The sequence below is a fragment of the Triturus cristatus genome, chromosome 11 (assembly GCF_964204655.1).
Source record: "Triturus cristatus chromosome 11, aTriCri1.1, whole genome shotgun sequence".
NCBI lineage: Eukaryota > Metazoa > Chordata > Amphibia > Caudata > Salamandridae > Triturus > Triturus cristatus.
This window is the reverse complement of record NC_140594.1, coordinates 362887143-362908144: the sequence shown is the minus strand read 5'-3', so window position 1 is coordinate 362908144 and position 21002 is coordinate 362887143. Positions and strand designations below refer to the sequence as shown.

The 21002-nt window shown below is 48.5% G+C and overlaps 1 protein-coding gene across 2 annotated transcripts in view; it reads right to left on the bottom strand.

The window, feature by feature from the left end:
• Positions 1-21002, bottom strand: part of OSBP2 (oxysterol binding protein 2) — a 1376304-nt gene that overhangs the window by 266684 nt on the left and 1088618 nt on the right. For both annotated transcript variants that reach the window (XM_085633692.1, XM_085633693.1), the window contains one exon: positions 16487-16627. In XM_085633692.1, the coding sequence (XP_085489818.1) occupies positions 16487-16627 (141 nt within the window). The remainder of the gene's footprint in view (positions 1-16486; positions 16628-21002) is intronic.

Here is a 21002-nt window from a genome sequence, read left to right as displayed (position 1 = left end):
CCATAATCAACCCTAGGTCATAGAACTTGCTAGTAACCTTCGTTCGGCGGGTGTGGGGGAACCAAAGCAACAGGCAGGCCCCCATCTCCGAAGTAATTGTGCGATCTGTCACGTGATTCAGGCAGTCGATGACGTTGTCCCAGTAACCACCCAACGCCGCGCAGGACCAAAACATATGCCGGAAGTCTGCCCCCTCTCCCCCACAGCGCGGGCACTGAGCATGCGTACCCCCAAAATATTGCAATATCTTAACTGGCGTCAGGTAAGCCCTGTGCAGTGTGAAAAACTGAACTAGCTGAAACCGGGCGTTACGCGTTCCCTTCCAAGCCCGCCGCACCAGCGTTGGCCATGTCGACTCGGGGATGGGCTTCCCAAGGTCCCCTTCCCATTTCTCCTTCATCGTGTCTAAGGGCGGCAAGCGCTCCATCAACAGCCTCCGATAGAGGCAGGTAATAGCCTTGGACCTCCCCGCGGCCATAACCACGTATTGGCAGCCCGCGGCGACCGGCGGCTCCGAGAGCCCCACATTCCAATGCTTCTGGAGGCCCGCTACAAGGGCCGCATGAAGTAAATAGTCTCCCCGTGGGAGCCCATAAGAGTCCTGCAGGTCTTGGAAGGGCAAAAGCAACCCCTCCCTAAATAAGTCGCCCACCATTTGTATGCCGACATCCTCCCAGGCGGCTAGTCCCGACCAATCGCCCCCATGCGGGAGCGCCGTGCACATTCCCAGGGGAATCTCCGGGGTATAAGGGTGGACTATGGCGGCCCTCTTCTGACACCGGTTCCAGCACAGCCGGAGGGTGCGTTCCTCCAGAGTGAGCTGGGCGAGATCCATCCTCTGGGCCTCTATATTCCCTTGCCACCGCCTGTGTGAGCCATTGTAGCTGTGCTGCCAGGTAATACCACTCAAAGTCCGGGGCCGCCAGGCCCCCCTCCGCTCTCGGCCGCCGCAATGTGGTCAAAGCCACCCGCCACCTACCCGAGCCCCATATGAAGCCCGTGGACAGCGCACGAAGCCGCTCAAAAAACGATGCCGGTATCCATATGGGCAATGTACGAAAAAAGTACAGGAGGCGCGGCAGCGCCACCATCTTCAGCAGCGCTACTCGCCCAGCACTTGACAGTGGGAGCGTGCTCCAGAAGCCCATGCTGCCACTCAAGCCCCGGATTGCTCTGCCAATGTTCCCTTCCACCAAATCTGGCTGGGTGTGATAGATATTAACCCCCAAATAACGCAGACAGCGGTCCTCCCAACGTATCACTCCCAGCGCCTGGGGGGCATGTCCATTAGACAACAACGGGAACAAGCATGTCTTGCCCCAATTTACTTTGAGCCCCGACAGGCGACCAAAGATATCCAGCAAGGCGGTCGCTCCGTGTAGTGCGCCATCCGCATCTGCCAAGAACATCAGCAGATCATCCGCATAAAGGGATATATAGTGGACCTCCCCCCGTAGCCATAACCCAGCATAGGAGCGCCCCAGTCGGGCATGAGCTGCCAATGGCTCAATGGCCAAGGCGAACAGCAATGGGGACAGCGAACAGCCCTGCCTCATCCCTCATCGCACCCGGTAGGGCGCTGAGATGGTAACCCCCGTCTTCACGCGGGCTGTGGCATCCTTATATAGCAAAGTGGTCCAGCGTACAAAGCCGTCCCCTAGGCCAAATGCCTGCAGCACTCTAAATAAATATGGCCACTCTACACTGTCAAAGGCCTTTTCGATGTCGACCGAAAGCGTTAGGGCCTCTGGGTATTCTTCTCGATCCACCTCCATTACCCGTAGTAGACGTCGAACGGAGGTTGCCGTGCTACGTCGGGGAATAAAGCCCGCTTGATCTGGGTATATCAGGGCAGTCATGTGGGTCAACAGGCGCGAGGCTAATATTTTACTCAGGATTTTGTAGTCCACCGTCAACATGGAGAGCGGGCGATATGCCGCCCGGGTACTAGCATCTCCTCCGGCTTTCAGCAAGGGCACTACAATCGCCTCTCGGGCGGAGGTGGGCAGGCGCCCCACTCTCCAGGCTTCACTGTAAAAGGCCTGCAGCTGCGGGGCCAGCAACTCCATATACGCAGCATAAAACTCGACGGGCAGCCCGTCCGTACCCGGGGTCTTTCTACGGGCCATTTGCTTAATCGCTCCGCGGATCTCGCCCAATGATATCGCAGCCCCCAAATCTTTCCCCAGCTCCGGGCCCAATCTGGGTAGCCGAGCCGCCAATAAAAAGTCGTCCAATTCTCCGGGTACAACACGCATCGTGCTATCATACAACCCCTCATAGTAACTGAAGAACTGCCTATTAATTTCTGTCTGGGAGTAGACCGGGGTCCCCCCCGCCACGGCCAGGGAAAGGATTGGGGTGCCTCGAGTTGTTGGAGACGCCAGCCAGGCCAGGAGAGATCCCACCTTATCGCGCTCTGCATGCGCCCGGGTAAGGTAGTCCTTATGATCAAAGCAGCGAAGCCTCTCAACTCGCACTGCCACTCCCTCACGTGCCGTAACAACCGCAGCGAACATGTCCTCCCCTGCCTGATGCGCGCGTTCAGCTGTACGCAGTCGGGCCTCCGCTCCCTCTATGTCCTTTAGCAACGTCCTCCGAACCCCAGCGGTGGACGATATGCATGCCCCCCTAACGACCGCCTTGAGCGCATCCCATTCCAATGCCCGACTCGACGCTGTTTCCGTGTTAACCGCAAAATACTGCTCTATACAATCGCTGACCTCAGCCCGGAAGACCTGATCCTCCAGTAGCAAGGGGTTTAGACGCCAAGTTGGAATCGCCTGCCGCTACCTTGTCCATTGTAGCGCCACCAAGCATGGGTTATGGTCTGAAATAGTTCATGCCCATCATTTACGGGGTACCCAAGACCCACAAAAACATCTCGGATCCGCCCCTACGGCCCATTGTTTCCACCATTGGTTCGGCCCTTGAACCTCTCGCGAAATATGTGGATTGTTTTCTGAAACCCTTGGTGAGTAATTTGGAGTCATATGTGAGAGATACTGGCCACTTTATCTCCAAGATCGAAAACATCCCTTTTGATCCAGACAAGGATCTCTTGGTCACCCTAGATCTGGAATCTTTATACACCAATATCCCGCAGGAGGGAGCATTATCGGTCATACAAGAAGTCCTTACCAACGACAATCGTATTACCAATTCCCCATTTATCATCCAGTGTCTTGAGATTGTCTTGAACGACAATTACTTTAAATTCAATGGTGACTTCTTCCATCAAATACAAGGGGTTAGCATGGGGGCGTCTTGTGCTCCTAGCATAGCGTGCCTCTATATGGGCAAATTTGAACAGTTTAACATCTATAACAACATGGCACCCTTCTATGAGAACGTCCGGGCATGGTCACGGTTCATAGATGATATATTTTTCATCTGGAGCGGTGACCATAGCTCTTTGGGAGAGTTCGTAGCCTGGTTAAATGCAGCAGATATCAACCTTAAATTTACTGTCCATTCTAGCAATGTGAAGGTTGAATTCTTAGATGTATGGGTTGAGCATCACGAGAATAAAGTAAGTGTGTCCTTATACACCAAGCCTACGGCCAGAAACACCCTACTTTTATATGGCAGCTATCATCCGAGGAGTCAGAGGGATAGCATCCCATTTAGTCAATTTCTACGTCGCCGTAGAAATTGCTCACACATGAATGATTTTCTGATTCAAGCAGACATCCTCAAATCCAAATTCCTGAAACGAGGTTATCCCCACAAACTCATCAAAGACTCTTTTAAAAGAGCACGATATTTTAACAGGGAAGCCATGTTTGAGCGAAGGGATCCTGACCCTACGGATAAGTTGGTATATGTCACCAAGCATTCCAACATCAACCACAGGGTCAGACAAACTATCAACTCTCTTTGGTACTTGTTAAATATTGGTAATGATGGGATCAGCATCCCCAAAGCTCTATTTGCTTTTAAGCGGAATAAGAACTTAAAAAACTGCTTGATTAGAGGCTAAATCATGGAGAAAAAAGCACTTATCCAATCTTCCATTGTCGGAACAAAACCTGTTGAGGGTAATCATCGTTGCGGCACCTGCCAGGCATGCCCTCAAGCTATTGTCGGCAATACCATTCTTGCCAACAATCAAACGATTACCCTTCATGGTATGACTAACTGCCATTCGTCCAATGTGGTTTATATCATCACTTGTCCTTGCAACCTTCCCTACATCGGGGAAACGAGTAGGGAGGTTAGACTGCGGATTTGCGAACACAAATCGAACATCCGCACCAGCAAAACATCCGCTCCCTTAGTCAATCATTGGCTAAGCATGAACCACAAAGACACGGATCTGAAATGGACGATTTTGGAAAAAATACACACTCCTCCTGAAAGGAACCCTACCTCTATTAGAAAGAAAAGGGAAACATTCTGGATTTTTTATCTGGACTCTGTCCAGCATGGTCTGAATGAGATTATCGTATGGGAGAATGCCATCATATAAACCCTCTGCTCTGACTTAGTCTCTTTGTACAAAATTATGTATGGCCCCATTCTTCCTTGGAGGATGGACTTGGTTCATTTATTTTTATTTTTTATAAAACTTTTTGTTTTTGTTGGATTAAGGATCTTTTTGCACCTCCCCACAAACACTACTCTTCTTCTCTGTGGTGATGTGTGAAATTGTTTGTTTTTACTGGGATTCGTTTTACCATTTTCAGGTTCGCAGTATTCCGACCGTTATTATTTTTATTCATTATCACGTCAATGCCCCTTAGTATAAGGCAGATATTTGCCACACACGTTAAACATTGGGTCACGTGTGTGCTATGGATGCGGTTACGGTTTTTCATTGATGTCCATCATATATTTTGCACAACTTATTTGTTTTGAACATCGGGCTGAGACAGCGTCCTTTTTTCATTGTTAGTACCTACCTTTCCAAATGATTGTTACGTTTGACAGGCCTGGTATCGGTCTTTGGCCTTATCTGCCATACAATCCAAGGATCCTTTCCAAGATGGCGCCATCTCTTCTCAACAGTCCGTATTGCCTTACTAACATCAGTTCCATTTCCATGCCTAGTCACTCCCCTTTCATCTACGCCCGATTGGTTAATGGCCAATTGGCGACATGTATTTCAGAACGGCGGGTTTTTCTATGCTTTCAGCGAAGGTAAGACTGACGCAGACTTTTGCCGTCCTTGCGGATTTGACGAATGTGGGATCTTAATCTTTCATCAGCTAGTAAGTATTCTGCGGCACTATCTCATCCAGTAGACGCTCGTTGGCCCACGCCGATTTACCCTTAAATACCCCTCATTTTGTTCGTTATTTCTTGATTGTTCACCTATCAGCTAGTGTTTTGGGGTAGTACTTCATTTGGGAGTCGCTAGTTTTCTAACGCTGATTCACACCTAGATAGCCTTAAATTTCTATCTTTGGCTGTCTGTTCGATCCTGACGCCCTATCTATTGCTGGTTCTACCGGATTTCTATTCATTGTTTAATTCTATAATCTTTATAGCTCCTTAGCACAGTACGTTAGGAATCATGCCGCTCTAATGCTGCTCTCCATCAGCACCACGGGCCGCTATATCTTTACTTATGCCTGTCTGTTTATTCTTTCCTATAGAAACCTTTTGTGTGCGCTCCATCAACCATTCTGGTTTATGCTAATTGGTTTTCCATCGTTTGGTACTTTACCGTGAATGGTAACGCCTCTAATCTCACTGAACCAGCTTTGAAGCATTTGTTGCTCATATCGAGAGGGCGCCTCAGCTGATTCAAGTACGTTGATTATTTAGTATATATTTTTTGGCGCCATACGTAGTTATGTCCTTCTATTTTTAAACGAATCCTGCATGTGGCTAATTTTGCCTGACGTTAATTGTACACACTGCCCCTGTTTAGATCTCCGGTGCTCCCGATGTGAGCACATACGATACGTCCATCTTCCAGCTAGACGAAGGGAATTTTCTTTTTTGTGAACACGGCCGGACGTTTCTTCCTGACTCCTGACCTTGTTTACATATAGGCTCGGCAATCTGATCTCTACGGCCCATCAAGGACTTAGTTTTTAGTATGTATTACCATAGGGCTTTCTTTTCCCCATTCAATTCAATACTTTATTCAACAATTAAGTTGTAAAAGTGACAAAAACAGTATGCACAAAAATTCAACACATTTTTACATTTAAAAATTACAATATAAAAAAGCATATGATAAAATGACAGTATGCATGGTACATTGACGAACCAGCCTATAAATATAGCAAAAAATACCTAAAAATTACTTTGGCATTTGATCAATTTAGACCGAATGGCCCACGCCCACTTAATGTATTTTGCCATTGCAATAGAGATTGTCGGGCTTGGATCAGTTGACAAAATTCTCATGGCTACCTCGTATCTTCGAGTTCCCAACAATCGGCAAACAGGTAATACCCATTTCTTACGTGGAACGGTATAGAGCGGGCAAAAGAGGACAAAATGGCTCATAGATTCGTGCTTGTCTAAACATTTTGGGCATCTGCTTTCTGACCCCACTACCCAATGAGATGTAAGTGATCGCACCGGAAGTGAGCCTATCCTGAACTGGAAAAATAATTTGCGATCAGAAGGAACTTCTATTAGGCCCCAATACAATTCCAGTCTGGTGTCGGGTTTGAATTCCAGAAATCTGCCAGTTAAAGTAGATGAGCACCCCTTAATATATGATTCTAAGCCAATCATCTCCCAATAGCTATTTTTCAAAAAGTCTTTTGAAGGGAAGTCTGCATTAGAGGGGTCGTCCCAAAGATCTCTCAGTCCCATGCGATATAATAATGATTTTAGAGATTTCAACCATTCGATCCTATGAGAGGAATCTTTTTCTATGATTTCCTTTAGGCCCATTGCATAATGGCTAAGCTCATCGGTTGTCCATACCCTGCGCCAATATAGCAAAGGACGCAGATAAGCTACGTCCTGCAAGGATTTTAAACCAAGATCGCGAAAAAGGGGTAACAAGGGGGTGCTCTGGGGAACACCAACAGCTTTCCGAATATACTCCTTTTCCATGGTATTCAAACGCTGTGGGTTTTTGCCATACCCCCACAGCTCAGACCCGTATAGAGCCGAACTACGGATCTTCATCGTATATATCTCTAAAAATGGCTCCATTGGCTGTGACTGCGAGGCTTTAAACTGTTTCATTAGAATACCAGACTGTTGTTGGTATTTTAGTATCGAGAGTTCTATATGGTTATTCCAGTGCATATTTTTCTGCAGTGTTACTCCCAAATATGTAAATGCATCGACCTGTTCTAGTGGGAATCCATTCATAAGGATTGCACCTTTGAATGGTCTATACATTTTATTGGGTCTAGGACCGTTGAGCACCATGAACTTGGTCTTTGCGACATTGATTTCCAGTCCACGCGATAGACAAAACTCTTCGAAGCGCCGCAAGGTCAGCTGGAGGCCAATCGGAGTTTTCGAAACCAACAAAGTGTCATCCGCAAACATGAGGACCGGGACACGAGCCCCAGCCAAAGCTGGGGCATCCGTGGGGACCCTGGAGAGGAACTCTGCCACCCCGTTGACGAAGAGTGAGAACAGAGTAGGTGCCAAGACACAACCCTGCCGCACACCCCTCCCAACGGGGAAAGGTTCGGTAACCTCTCCGGGTTTACCCCAACGTACCCGAGCAAAATTGTCCTCATGTAAGCGGACGACAAGTGCCAGCAACTCCGGCGCCATCCCCAGCTCCTTGAGTACTTGCCACAGTTTGCCGCGCGGGACCAAATCAAATGCCGCCGGCAGGTCGACAAATACTGCGTACAAGACACCTTTATCTAAAACCACTGTCCTCCAATACAGCATTAGAAATCTAAAAACCTGATCGATAGTACTGGTCTTGGGGCGAAAACCAGCCTGTAGAGGACTCAGAATATTTGCATCCTCCATCCAGGACTGGATTTTCCCCAACACCAGCCGTCCAATAATTTTTTGTATGGCGTCTATTAAGCTAATAGGCCTGTAGTTGCTAGCCAAAGACTTGTCCCCTTTTTTATATATAGGGACTATTTCAGCGCCTTTCCAAGATTGTGGTATTGCCATACCCTGAGCAATGGCATTGGCCAGGTAGGCAATATAAAGGCGCCATCTCTGTCTATCATATACAAACACGTCTACAGGGATTAGGTCCATACCTGGTGCCCGGCCTAAGTTTACAGTATCGAGAGCTCTGTCAACCTCTTTAACACTAAAAGGTGATTCGCTATAAAAAATGGGTTCATATACAAACTGACTATCGTCAGTATCCTTAGCATACTGGCTTTTAAAAAACTTTATCCAAGCGTCCTGGGGAACAGAATTATGTGGGCTTTCTATAACTTCCCCCCTTTTCCACTTAAAAATGTCCCAGAACTTCTTTTGATTCTTTCCGCTACACGCGATCTTAAGGTCTTGCCATTCACTCTCCTCCCACTCCTTTCTGGCGTTCCATAGTACCCTCTTATAGTTACTCCGTGCCTGCTTTATTTTGTTCAAATCTTTAGATTTGAGCGCAGTTCCTAGTTCTTTCCGTGCTTGCTGACAGTTAGTATTAAACCAATTCTCTTGGTTTTTTTTGTAGGACCGTTTTGCTAAAGTTTTTTCGCAGAAATAGTTTTTAAGTTTGGCAAAAAACGTAGTATATATATTCTCTACAGTTATATCAGATTGGCTAATATTACAATCCGTCCCTATTAGTGACAACACCTCATCCAAACTACTTTTTATTTTGTCGACAAGATCGGGTTGCTGTACAACTTTTTCCCACTTCAGGTGACGTTCGTCATTTGTAAGCCGAACAGGCAGACCTTCCATAACACTTACATTTACCATACTTTCTCCCATGCCTGATCTAAAGTAGGCTACTAGTGGGTTATGGTCACTTTCGATTCGAGGTTTTACCATCATATCCTCGAGACCATGCCACATCCCAAGATAGACCAAGATATAGTCTATTGTGCTAGACCTAACACCATTATCAAAGGTTTTACACCTCGTTCTGTCAGAGGGTGTCCTGCCATTTGCCGCCCTCAGTTGGTTGGTCAGGCAGAACCCCTTTAGGTATAGGGCAGCCTCAGTCCATTTACTTACTATTTTAGTCTCGAGGTGCGGGATACCCCATCTTATATCCTCCTCTTCCGATAAATGCAAGTCATGGTGACCCAACGGTTCGAAGGTCGTATTGAAGTCACCTGCAACTAGTGGGAATATATTAGTAGATCTTGATTCAACAAGAAAGTTAAGTGTAGTTACCACCTCCGACTTTTTACCCCCCGGCAATCCTCAAGCATACACATTATAAATGTCTATGCACGAGTTTGGTGGAAAATGTAATCTTATGCCTAGGATATCGTTATGCTGGTTTTGGAAAGGATGTATTTTGCACTTTAGTGATTGTTTAATCCATATGACCAAGCCTCCTACTGGACGGCCCTTTGGCCTTTTGACTGCAGGGACATAGAAGTTCAGATAACCTATCCTGAACACTGGCTCTACCGACCATGTCTCCTGGAAGAGGCAGATGTCATGGTCATCAATGAAATCAGTCCATAAAGGTGACACTAATTTGGATCCTATACCAGCCACATTCCAGGATAAAAATGTTGTACATCCTGCAGCACCAAGGGTTCCTTTAGACTGACCTATATTCGTAACAGATGGCATTACAGCTGGTATGTCCTGTCCAGACACAAGGCATGGGACTTGCTCTACATCTCTAGTAATATCACTTGTTGCAGCAATCATGTTTAAATCGCTGTCATCTCTAGGGTCCACCATTCTCAACATCTCAACCATTTTATTTCCATGGACTATCTCAGGGGCCGCACACTCCTTTACAAGACTAGAGCAACCACTGTTACACTTCTGTCAATCACAATCAGACAGACCAGACAACACATCATATCGATTAAAGGACCTAATGTCCCCCATTGATTGACCCATGCGCATATCTTTCCTTCCAAATGATCTTAACAAAGGTTGGGATGATGGAGCGTAAAAATAAGACAGTGGCACTGTTCTAACTGGGGATGAGATATCAACGATCTGGGACCATCCACAAATATAATCAACACAGTGTTTATCCCTAAAATTGATAATGACACAGTCACCCTTAGTTGTCTTAGGTTTGCTGCCCACCCAGTTTACCCTCCTGGCGAATAGAATTTCGGCTCGCATATTATCCGGCAGTGGCCGTTTAGTGTTGAGCCAAAATATACATTTGTTTTTTAAGGCCCAATATGTTTCCCTACTGCCGTTTGCCAAAGGTGGGACACCGGTCAGAACAACTACATATGGGGCAGCCTCGAGGGGGAGATGTATATCAATCAAATCTGAGGGGGACTGGGCCAGAGATTGTGCCTGTACGGACTGTTCAGCATTGTTTGTTAGGGTGGATAAAGTTCTATTTGTTCCATCATCAGCTGAATTAGATTTTGGATTAATTTTTCCGTTTTGCTGGTTGACTTCTTCCACTGTGTCGCATTGTTCTGTTGGCCTTTGTGTTTCAGTATTTGCAGCGACATTGACTTTAACTTGGGTGTTCTTAGTGCAATTGGATTTGTTGCATCCAGTTTGGTCATTGACACATCCCAGTTGGCTATCCAAGCCACTTCCGTCAACCCGTTGCCGCGCCGAAGACCATGCCAGTTCCATGCACACAAGTCTGCTTTCAATAGACCCTAGTCTTTCGTAAATAGGAGCACATACATTTTTTAAAATTGTATCCAGTTTTTTCCAAAAAGCTTTGTCTCCCTGATTCACGGGGGTACCCCCCTCAAATGACGGGGAATTTTGTCTTCCTTCTCTTATAATAGTTTGAGGACATAAAACAGAATCTGATCCTGAGCTGGCCATAGGACCAGGATTCACCTTTTTAGTTGCCATAGACTGTTGGCCGCCTCTGCGCTTGTTTTTCCCAGTTAGGCCTGTATACAGTTTAGCACCACCCCCGTTGGCGCTACTTGCGGAACGGGTCTTAATAGGTGTTAAAGGCTTAGATTGTGATACGGCAATATCTGCAACTGACCCTTCCGCCATGACACCCGACGTTTCAGGTAGGGGGGGAGTGGATACTATGGTTACGCTGTTACACACTTCCATCGCGGGGGATGTTAGCCCCACAGATGTCGGGATGGCATGCATGTGACACGGTGGAGATCTGGAGCTCGCGATGGTTCCCAATGATGATCTCTTGTCACATAAAACATCAAGAGACAGTCTTTTTTCTGTTAGCTCTATGTCCTTAGCCAGAACTGACTGGACACGTACGAGAAAGTTATCAAGGGTTCCCATCAAGGCTCCTCCTGTTGAACCCAAAGGCATGCCTTCTCTATTTCCAGGCTTGCTCATTGTATGCTGAGCAAGAATCTACGACAAGGCCAACTGGTTATACAAATCAAAGGACCCCAGCAAGCACGGTCTCACCTTTCAGATCTTCTTCCTCAGACGTTAGGGGGTGGGCCCGGCCCGGCCTCGATCGGTCACGGACGGGCTCAGACGGGCCCGCCCTTGGCCCGGGCTTCGCTCCGGGCTTCGTTCCGCGCGCGTCCCGCTAGCGCGGCGTGAGTGGATGGTATATATCCAATTAGGTGCAACAGGGGGGAGGGGCCAGGGAAGAGGACCCAGCTGCGCCGATGTAACTCCAGGCGCTAAGGGAGCTGGTCCTCGCAGTCCCACCCTCCTCTGATTCCGATGGTTAGGTGCAGCGTAATGGCAGCAGCAGCGGACAGGTCAGTATTCAAAGCACACAAAGTTCTTCTGAAGCCACGAGTTTAAATCCCCGAGCGGCACCCGCGAAGCGGGGGGCGTGAGTTGCTGCACAGGTCAAGGGGGAGGGCCAGGGAAGAGGACCCAGCTGCGCCGATGTAACTCCAGGCGCTAAGGGAGCTGGTCCTCGCAGTCCCACCCTCCTCTGATTCCGATGGTTAGGTGCAGCGTAATGACAGCAGCAGCGGACAGGTCAGTATTCAAAGCACACAAAGTTCTTCTGAAGCCACGAGTTTAAATCCCCGAGCGGCACCCGCGAAGCGGGGGCCGTGAGTTGCTGCACAGGTCAAGGGGGAGGGCCAGGGAAGAGGACCCAGCTGCGCCGATGTAACTCCAGGCGCTAAGGGAGCTGGTCCTCGCAGTCCCACCCTCCTCTGATTCCGATGGTTAGGTGCAGCGTAATGGCAGCAGCAGCGGACAGGTCAGTATTCAAAGCACCCCATTCACTGGCGTAATATTCTTCCCTTTCACTTGAGAACCTGGAATATTGGTGGTGGTGCCCTCTCCTTTTAGGATCTAGGTTGTATGCGATTCTCCAGTACTATGTTTCAGCCATTTTCATCTCCTCTCTCTATCATCCTCTATATTTGACCCTGGTGGTTGGTTTCACTGTTTTCTTATCTTTTGACACTGATATATCAGGGGTTACTTTCTTTCTATAGCTACCACTGGACCCTTTGGGCCTTATTTATCGAGTTTTGATTGATCGCTATTTTGCCTTTAACTGGAACTGTTCTGGACAGATGTATATAAATGTTTCGTTTGAATAAGAATGTTGGTTAACATTTGATTTGTTTGTTTAATTTACTTTACTGTATTGTTTATATATGTTTATTTGATCAATTTTTTAGGTCTTGTTCTTGCCCCTTATTATCCTTGGTCTACGCCCTGATGAAGGTGGGGCCCCTGTGTGGGTCCTGTACCGAAACGCGCGTTGGCGCTTGATTCGATGACCTTCTTCTTCCAAAAGTATCACCTGGCTTCTTCTGGATGATTTACCAATCACTACATCCATTTTGAACACCTAAGGATAATCTGTTTTCACCCCTAACTTGATTTAGTGCGATGAATGTGGTTTGGATTGAGTGTATGTGTGTATGAATTTGAGTTTGGTGTGGGGCATTGAACTATGTTGTTGTCTAATAGATATATATTTTTATAGGTTTTGATTGTCTGTACAATATCACAATTTGTATTCACTTGAAAAAAAAACAAATTTTTGTAAAAAATTGAAATGAATATTCAACCAAAAAAGTAAAATAAATATAAAGGTTTATTTTTATATCTGCAATATTTGTTGAATGCTTTATATACCCTTACCTGTCCACCCTCTTCCAGTTCAGCCTTGCACTCTATCAGGTACTTATTCATTAGGCCCTAACATATTTCTATAGAACCGGTCTTGGTTTTTCTCTTGAATATTCTGAAATAGTTCTCGCCAGGTACTCACTATGCCGCATCAACGCCTGGGCATCCTGCGAACACAATATGCTATCCAACCTGACATGTAGCTCATGGGGGGCCGAATAGAAAGAATAATCCCTGTCTGTTGGATGGTGGGTCCGCCAAGTGTCAACCAACCCCCAGGTGTCCTGCCAGGCCTGTCTACTGTTAGCCACCCTACGGACAACTGACTGAGCAAGGGGCGGGTGGGACCTATCCAAACCAACGTTAGTCACCGAATTAAAGTCCCCTCCCAACACAACCATTCCCGTCAAATACAACGCTAGCTTCCCCGATAGTCTGGAAAAGAAGGCGGTCTGTTCTATGTTAGGTGCATATACACTGCATAACGCCACGTCCCTCCCGTCCAGGCGCCCCTGCACTGCTACAAACCTTCCCTCCGGATCCACCAGCGTCGTCAATGGTTGGAAAGGGACCCCCGCTCTCACCCAAATCAAGGCCCCCCGTGCAAACTTCGAGAAGGTAGTATAAAACAATTGGCCCCTCCAGCGCCGATGCAATGCCTTCCCTTCCGCTTGATCTAAGTGGGATGCTTGCAGGAAGGCCACCTGTATCCCCCTCCGCACCAAGTATGCATGGACTTTATATCTCTTCGCCATAGAGGTGAGCCCCCTCACATTCCAAGTTATGAATTTCAATTCAGGTGGGGTCCCCATCTAGTAATCGGACCAAAATCCGCCCTTCCCTGACCCTCCTAGGCACACTGACATCACCCACAAACCGTGCATCTACCCAACTCCCCGTACTCCCCCCCTCCCCCAGAACAGGTGCTAAACCACAGTTACCCATCCAAATACCACCCCAATTAACCAAACACTCTGGTAGCCACCAGGGTCTCACCGTCCGTGAGGTTGAGGTGGCGGCTCTGTGCCTGACGGGCTTGTCTACAGTCCCCCTTTGTGCATCCATGCCCAGTCTCTATGAATCATTCCCCGGTGTCCCTTGCCCCTCAGGCCGCCCGCCCCAGCGTCCAGATCCCCTCAACATACGACACCCGCATTCCTCTGCTATCGGCTTCCAGCACCCCGTTGAACACTGGCCGAAGCCCCCCTCCCCAGACGTCGCCCACCCAGATCGTGTCCTCCTTACGGTACACAGGCAGAGCCCGGAAGCGTCAAGCGTCCAACATTTCCTCCGCCGTCCCTGGAGTAACATCAGGCAGCGACTCTGCGTCCCTCTCAGCGCCATCAGAGGGGGAAGTCTCAGATCCCTTCTGGGACCCCGAGTCCTCGCCGAGCTTGGAAACTGCTGCGCCGGAAATGACAGACACTGCCCGCAACGCTGCCTGTCGCTCCAGCGCCGTCTGGGATGACACCGGGGATCTGATCCCCACAGTCCACTTCCTAGTGCGCCGGCTGCGGCGGGGCCCCGCCGAGGTCCCCGACGTCTCCCCCCCGTCCGCGTGGGTCGCCGCTCCAGTGCGGTATGTTTCCAACCAACTCCAGGCTGCCTCGGGTTCATTGAAAAAGGATGTTTTGCCGTCCAGCACGACTCGGAGACGGGCCGGGAACAGCAACGAGTACTGCAGGCCCTCGTCTCGCAATGATTTTTTCACCACTTGAAATGAGGAGCGCCTGCGCTGGACTTCCATGGAATAGTCAGGGTAGATAGAGACTGAAACATTCTAAACCTGGTAGGGGCCCATTGTTCTAGCCTTCTAGAGGATAACATCGCGGTCCTTGTAATGTAGAAGGCGTGCCACCACCGGCCGGGGGGGCCGACCCGGGTCCGGCGGGCGAGCCGGACCCTATGCGCCCGCTCCAAGGTGTAAAACTGCGTGAGCCCCTCCGGCGCCACCACCTCTCGCAGCCAGGCCTCTAGATAGGTCGGCATGTCCCCCCCTTCAATCTTCTTGGGCAGTCCCACCACTCGGATGTTGTTGCGGCGGTTACGCCCTTCTGCGTCCTCAGCCCTCTTCTCCAGGAGCTGTACTCTCCGCAAGAGGTCCGCCGTCAGAGCCTCAGAAGCTTTCTGTGCCGGAGCCACCAGTTCCAGGGTGTCCTCCGCCTGCTTAACCCTGTCTGTCAGATTCCGATGGTCCGCCAGGAGCAGTCCCAGATCCGTGGACACCCGCGCAATGTCGGTCTGCAACGCGGCTCTCGTGTCCGAAATGGCCTGCAGGATTTGATCCAGCTGGCGTTGTTGGAGGCCAGTTGCAGGCTCGCCGCGGGTCCCTCTGTCCCGGCCACCGGTAGTGTCGTCTACGGGGTCCGCCGGGGTCACCCCCAGCTTGTGTCACGGTTTGCCCATGTTTCCAGGCGAAGATACACCCCAGGTGGTCGCAACTCAGCTGTCCCTCAGGGCACCCCCTCGGGGGATCCGCTGCTGTGGGGCACCAAGGCTCGCCTCACCGCGAACAGGGCCCGACACGCCCTCCGCCACTGGTTCGTGACGGCGCCGGCGCTCCGCTGCCCTCTCACTCCCCGGGGCCCCCAGTCAAGGAGAACCCACGCCTCCTGGCGATGTGAACCCACGGGGCCCAGATGGTGTGGGCGCAAGCAGCCCCGCCTCAGGTAGCCTCTCCCCCTCCGCCTCCGCGCCGCCGATGCTGTCGCCGCCCTCCAGACGTCCGTAGGGAGCCGCCGCTCACCGGCAGGTGGTCCGTCCCAGAGATCCCAGGAGGTGCAGGCCAGCGGGCCGGGTTCCGGCAGAGCCCACGTCCCTCGCGGCCCCGGGCAGGGCGGTCCGTCCCCCCGTCGGCCACAGTCCGGTATACTGGGGGTCGCAGCCTTCTCAACGCCCCTAGGGCCTCCGCCCGCAGTACCTGTGGCCACACTCTTCCTCCGGGCCAGCAGTGCCTTCCAACCACCCTCCACGCCTCTGGGCGCACAACAGCAGGCTCCACCCACGACCGGCAGTCCGTGGGGGCACTGTGGCACAGGTCCGCCTGGTTCCCATGGGGGTCCGCAATGTTCCGGCTTCGTTAGCGGGAGGACCGCCACTTCCGGTTTTCCCTCGCCGGACAGGTCTCTCTTCCGGGCGGCTACCGGGGTACTGCGGGCCGCGGCTGCGCTGCGCCACGCAGGCCCCGCAAGATGGCCGGCGCCAACTCAAGCTCGCCCCAGCCCTCGGCCTCGATGCGGGCCCCCTCTGCTCCACACTGCCCCGCCGCCAGTTTCATGCTACAGCTTACTGCTATATGCTTTCTTTACTCATCACCTTGACCAAGATTAACACTGAATAGCCAGAAACGACTAGATATTGTATGACAACAAGAAAGCACTATGAACGTAACACAGAAGAGCTGACTTACCGGCATGGGGATCTTGGACAGCTCCTTGCCAATGCAGTTTTTCATTATGCTCCAAAGGTTAAGGCTGTAGTTTGGCTTGTCAGGGATTCGGGTTCTTCTCGTACTCTTTGACCTTGGCATCCTGCACAGAGGGTCACGCAACTGGTGAAGAAAAGATTGAAATAATACACTGAAAATTGTATAACAACTGTGTGAGGTTGTAAGGTAGCTCATTAAATTAGATCCCATTCTTAAATTCCCTGGACTACAGAGCCTAGTGAAAATCTTGGAATTGCTTTACTGCCACCTTATGCTAAAGTTGTAACAAGGAAATGTAGACACATTTTTGCAGTTGAATAGCTTTTCAACTATTTTTAGTTATTCTCTATCTATTTTGAACTTATGTATACATTTCCCAAAAAGTAACCATTAGGATGTAAAACACAAAAAATCTCTATATGTGTTTAAGGTGTTAAATTCATCTGGGTTCCCTCAATGTCCTAATGATATACAAGTTCCTATCAGTCATGCTCCCTGAAGAGTGGTTAATCTTGTGAAATGAAAGTATTTGAGCGTAGTGTAATATGTTGGTCACACTGTGTAAAGTGTGGCTTTTGTGTGTGACTGTATATTTATATCACAAGCTATTGTATGTCTATTCACAATTAGTGGTAGGATCTCAAACAGCAAGCTACGTGGACAAATTGTTGTGTGGCCGACTAACGTTAGAATTTCTTTGGAAAACCAGGCCAAGACAGCAAGAGTAAATAGCGTTCAAGTGGCAAATTTGGAAAATATACCTTACTGTCTGCACTTTTAGTGAATGATATGGAAATGTAGCTAATATGGTCCACACAAAAAACGAAATGATTTCATAAAACAGTAACTTTGGGGCAGTAATTTCATACATTTCCTTCGAAGAGTTAGGGTTTACTTTAGGAGTTCTGGGAATATTAACAGAAGGTGTTCAGAACTCAACTAGGTGATAGTGCGACCACCTTATACACTATTCCTTAGTTACTGGACTGCACTTAGGAGAAGACATATCTAACACTTCAACCACAGCCAGTTTATAACTTTAAATATACGGTTTCTGTAGGAAAACACAATCCTTATTGGTTAGATATTGCAAACAGCCCAGATATATACTACCTGGTGGGCACTCTGGTATAATCAATATATTGAAATGTAAGTGAACAGATTGAAACTGAGAGAACTGCTCCTACGTTCTATAATCAGAGTAACTCAAATAATGGGCACCAACAAATTAAGGTTTTTGAGGACTCCATGTGTCGTGTAGTTCCTATACAAATTATACAGGATGTTTGCGTTCGGACAGCATACACTGTAGGATTGGTGACAGACTGACTCTGAGCACCCCCACCGGGTATGTTGGCCTTTTGTCTCAGCTAGCTCACAGTGCCACTAGAATCTCCTCTTATCGGGGAGAGAATAATTCTTGGCAACCATTGAACATGACAACCCTGATCCCTCAGAATCATGGAAACAATACATTACTTTTCGCTCAGTCACTCAGAGAGATACACAGAATAAACAGGCTGGGCATTTTCAATAAGAATTTTTCGAACAGATGTTATTCTGGTGTAAAGTAGATGTGCTGCAACAACCATTAGACAGTAAAAGATATATATGATTAGCAGTACTAAAAAGGTATAAGGATGGTAAAGCTCTTCCATATTGCAGTAATCATAAATACATACAAGTATATAAAACACTGTTGCAGGGATTCTGCACATACACAGAACTATGCGCAGGAAAACAGGACCTCAGTGAATAGGGATGTACCAACCTACCACATCAGTAACCAAAATCCCAAACCGACTAGCTATAGTGTCTCATTCGTTCTCCTCCAAATATCACGGAGCAACAAATGATTAGACAACCCACAATACACCACTCCCGACTCTCAGGAATCGCGGAAGCAAGACGTACTCTTTTGCTCACTGTCTCGTACTTGTCCGCAATGAGAACAGACACTGTCACTGAAGTAGTTCAAAATGTTTATTATAACTATTGTGCCCTACAATACAGTATACGTGCCAATACTAGCAGCAAAATGCATAAACTCAACACAGTTAGCATTGTTACAATTCCATAGAATACAAAGGGAGAAGTCATTTTATATAAAGACTGTGGAAATAAGGGCCTTCAGGCCTGACCACCCTCCCTTTGGCTAGAAGAAGTTTATTTTATGAAAAGGACGATCTCTGGGCTTTGACAGCAGACCCCATAGATTAAAGCCTGGATGTAAGGTTTACATCATAGGAACAGCAGAGCTCTTCTCCATGGAACGGCTTTCTCCAAGTGTGTTAAAACTACATGCAACAACGTAATATCAAAGCTCAAGTCTTCAGTACTGCAGCTGTGTGTAGCATGCTATGTCTAGGTGCTAGGGACTGACCAGAACAGAATAACAAGGGGCATTGTTGATCAACCTTGCACATCGTGTTCAGACTAAACTCCAGGAAAGGCAGAGAACACGAAAGCAGCCCGTTCTCATGTGAAAGGCACAGAGTCTTGCAAAAACAAAGTCATGTAGTAACGTGCGCAAAAGCAGCATCATGGCAGCGAAGCTCATGCTAACTTAGCAATGTCGACAATGTTCCCAGTCGCCATATAACAACACATGATAATAAAAAGGTGCATACTCCTAAGATGCCTCGCTAACTAGATGTACCTAAGTGTACCTAGCATGTGTGTTGGTGTTAGGTCAAGAATCCCTCTAGGATTTAGTCAACCCCATTACCTGAAGTAAGAGAATGTGGGACCCCGTCCTGGTTTCGATTTGGATACCCGGCGAGGGATGTTAGACCACTACGAGATGTAGTGTCGGCATGCAGGAACTTCTGCGTCTCTGGTCAGTGTGTCAGCTGGAAAGTCTCTGTCTCCTCTGTCTATCTAAGCAAGATGTGATGTATATATACCCATAGGTCTCCCCAGGGGTCCTATCATGCTATGTTACTGTGTTGGCCTAAGGATGACGTCGGGCATGAACTTTATACAGAGATATTATACAGGAGATGGTAGTCATGCTGTGCTTCCAACAAACCTCATGCATAATGTATGAGATTCGAACAAGGGAAAGCCCGCAGTGTCGTATCTAAGTAAAAGGTCAGTCCCTGTAAACCATTATGTGTGTGATGTAGGGAAGAATATAGGTGAAAGGTTGCAATGTTACCTGCACCTATCTTAGGGTACCTATATGGAATATAACACATGAGAAATCTAGTATCACAACCAGGAGCAGCCCGTACAGGTAAGAGCGTGGAGCGGGTGAGACTTGACAGACGGGGAGGAGGGAAAATGAAATATTTAATTTTCCCTCGTCGTCGTCTGTCGAGTCCCCACCCACCCGTTCCACTGCTCTTACATTCACAGGCCGCTCCTGATCACAACCCCTTTCAGAGGGCCACAGGCATTTTGGCATTATACTGCTGCTGTCCCGTCCTGCTAGGTCCTAAGTAACTTGGTCAAGTACTACTACTTTCAGCACTTGACTCTCAGTGGTAGTTTGGGTAGAGCAATCCAAGGCTCTTCGAAGGGGAGTTAGGTGTAAGGCTTACACAGGTTCAAGTCTCAAGTGTAAATAGTAACAGATATAAGCTAATTGTCCAGTGAAATACTTGCTATTATGAAAAAAGGGAGTATTTTAATGTAAACACATAAAGCAAAGAAAAAAGCAAACTAAATAATTCACGAGGTCTCTTAAGGTTGGCGTGCTAGCCTCATCCTGGACAGAATCCCAGAGTCCCTCTTTTTCTTCTAGTAGGGTTGGTTATCCCTCCATTCAGCAATGGGGGCAACTTCCAGATGGGGGACACACCGGTCCCCACACAACAGTCTACGATTGGCCTTAAAAGTCAATGTTAACAGAGTCAGGTGCTCAGTTTCTGCCAGTCCCCAGCAGGCCAGGCGGCCTAGAACAGTTTTACCCGACGGCCAGCAAACAAAGGAGGACCATGGTGCTTCTTCATGGGCTCTGGTCTTTCAATGCTGAGGGCCCGCAATCTCTCATAGTCTTTCTCCGATGACACATCAGGCCTCCTCAGTCTTCAGACAGCCTGCGTCAGTGTCGGACGTCCTCTCTCAGCTGCTGCAGCAATCAGTAAGTGTTCTTCAGGGTATCCTTAGCATGACGATCCAGGGGGACAGCCCTGACTTCACGGAGTCTCCTCTGGGCACTGGGGGGGGGGGGTTCAATTACTTCGGGTTTACACATACCTTATCTTCACAGTGACCCCCATTGTGATCACACAAGAGTTGCTGATTTCTGTTTGCACACAGGCAATCGCTTTAAGACATCCTTCACAGAACATGGTTGGGGGGCATGGAGTTTAGTGTGCACAAGGACAATATCCCTAGCTACACAGTGGCCACTTTCCTGGCCACCCGGGGGTCGGGGACTTCAGCGTGCACACTGTTAGTGGCCTGAGTTCCACAGCAGCCTTTCTTGGCACACGACGGTCACCGATTTCAGCTCTCACAAGGATGATGACTCTAGGTTCATGGTAAATCC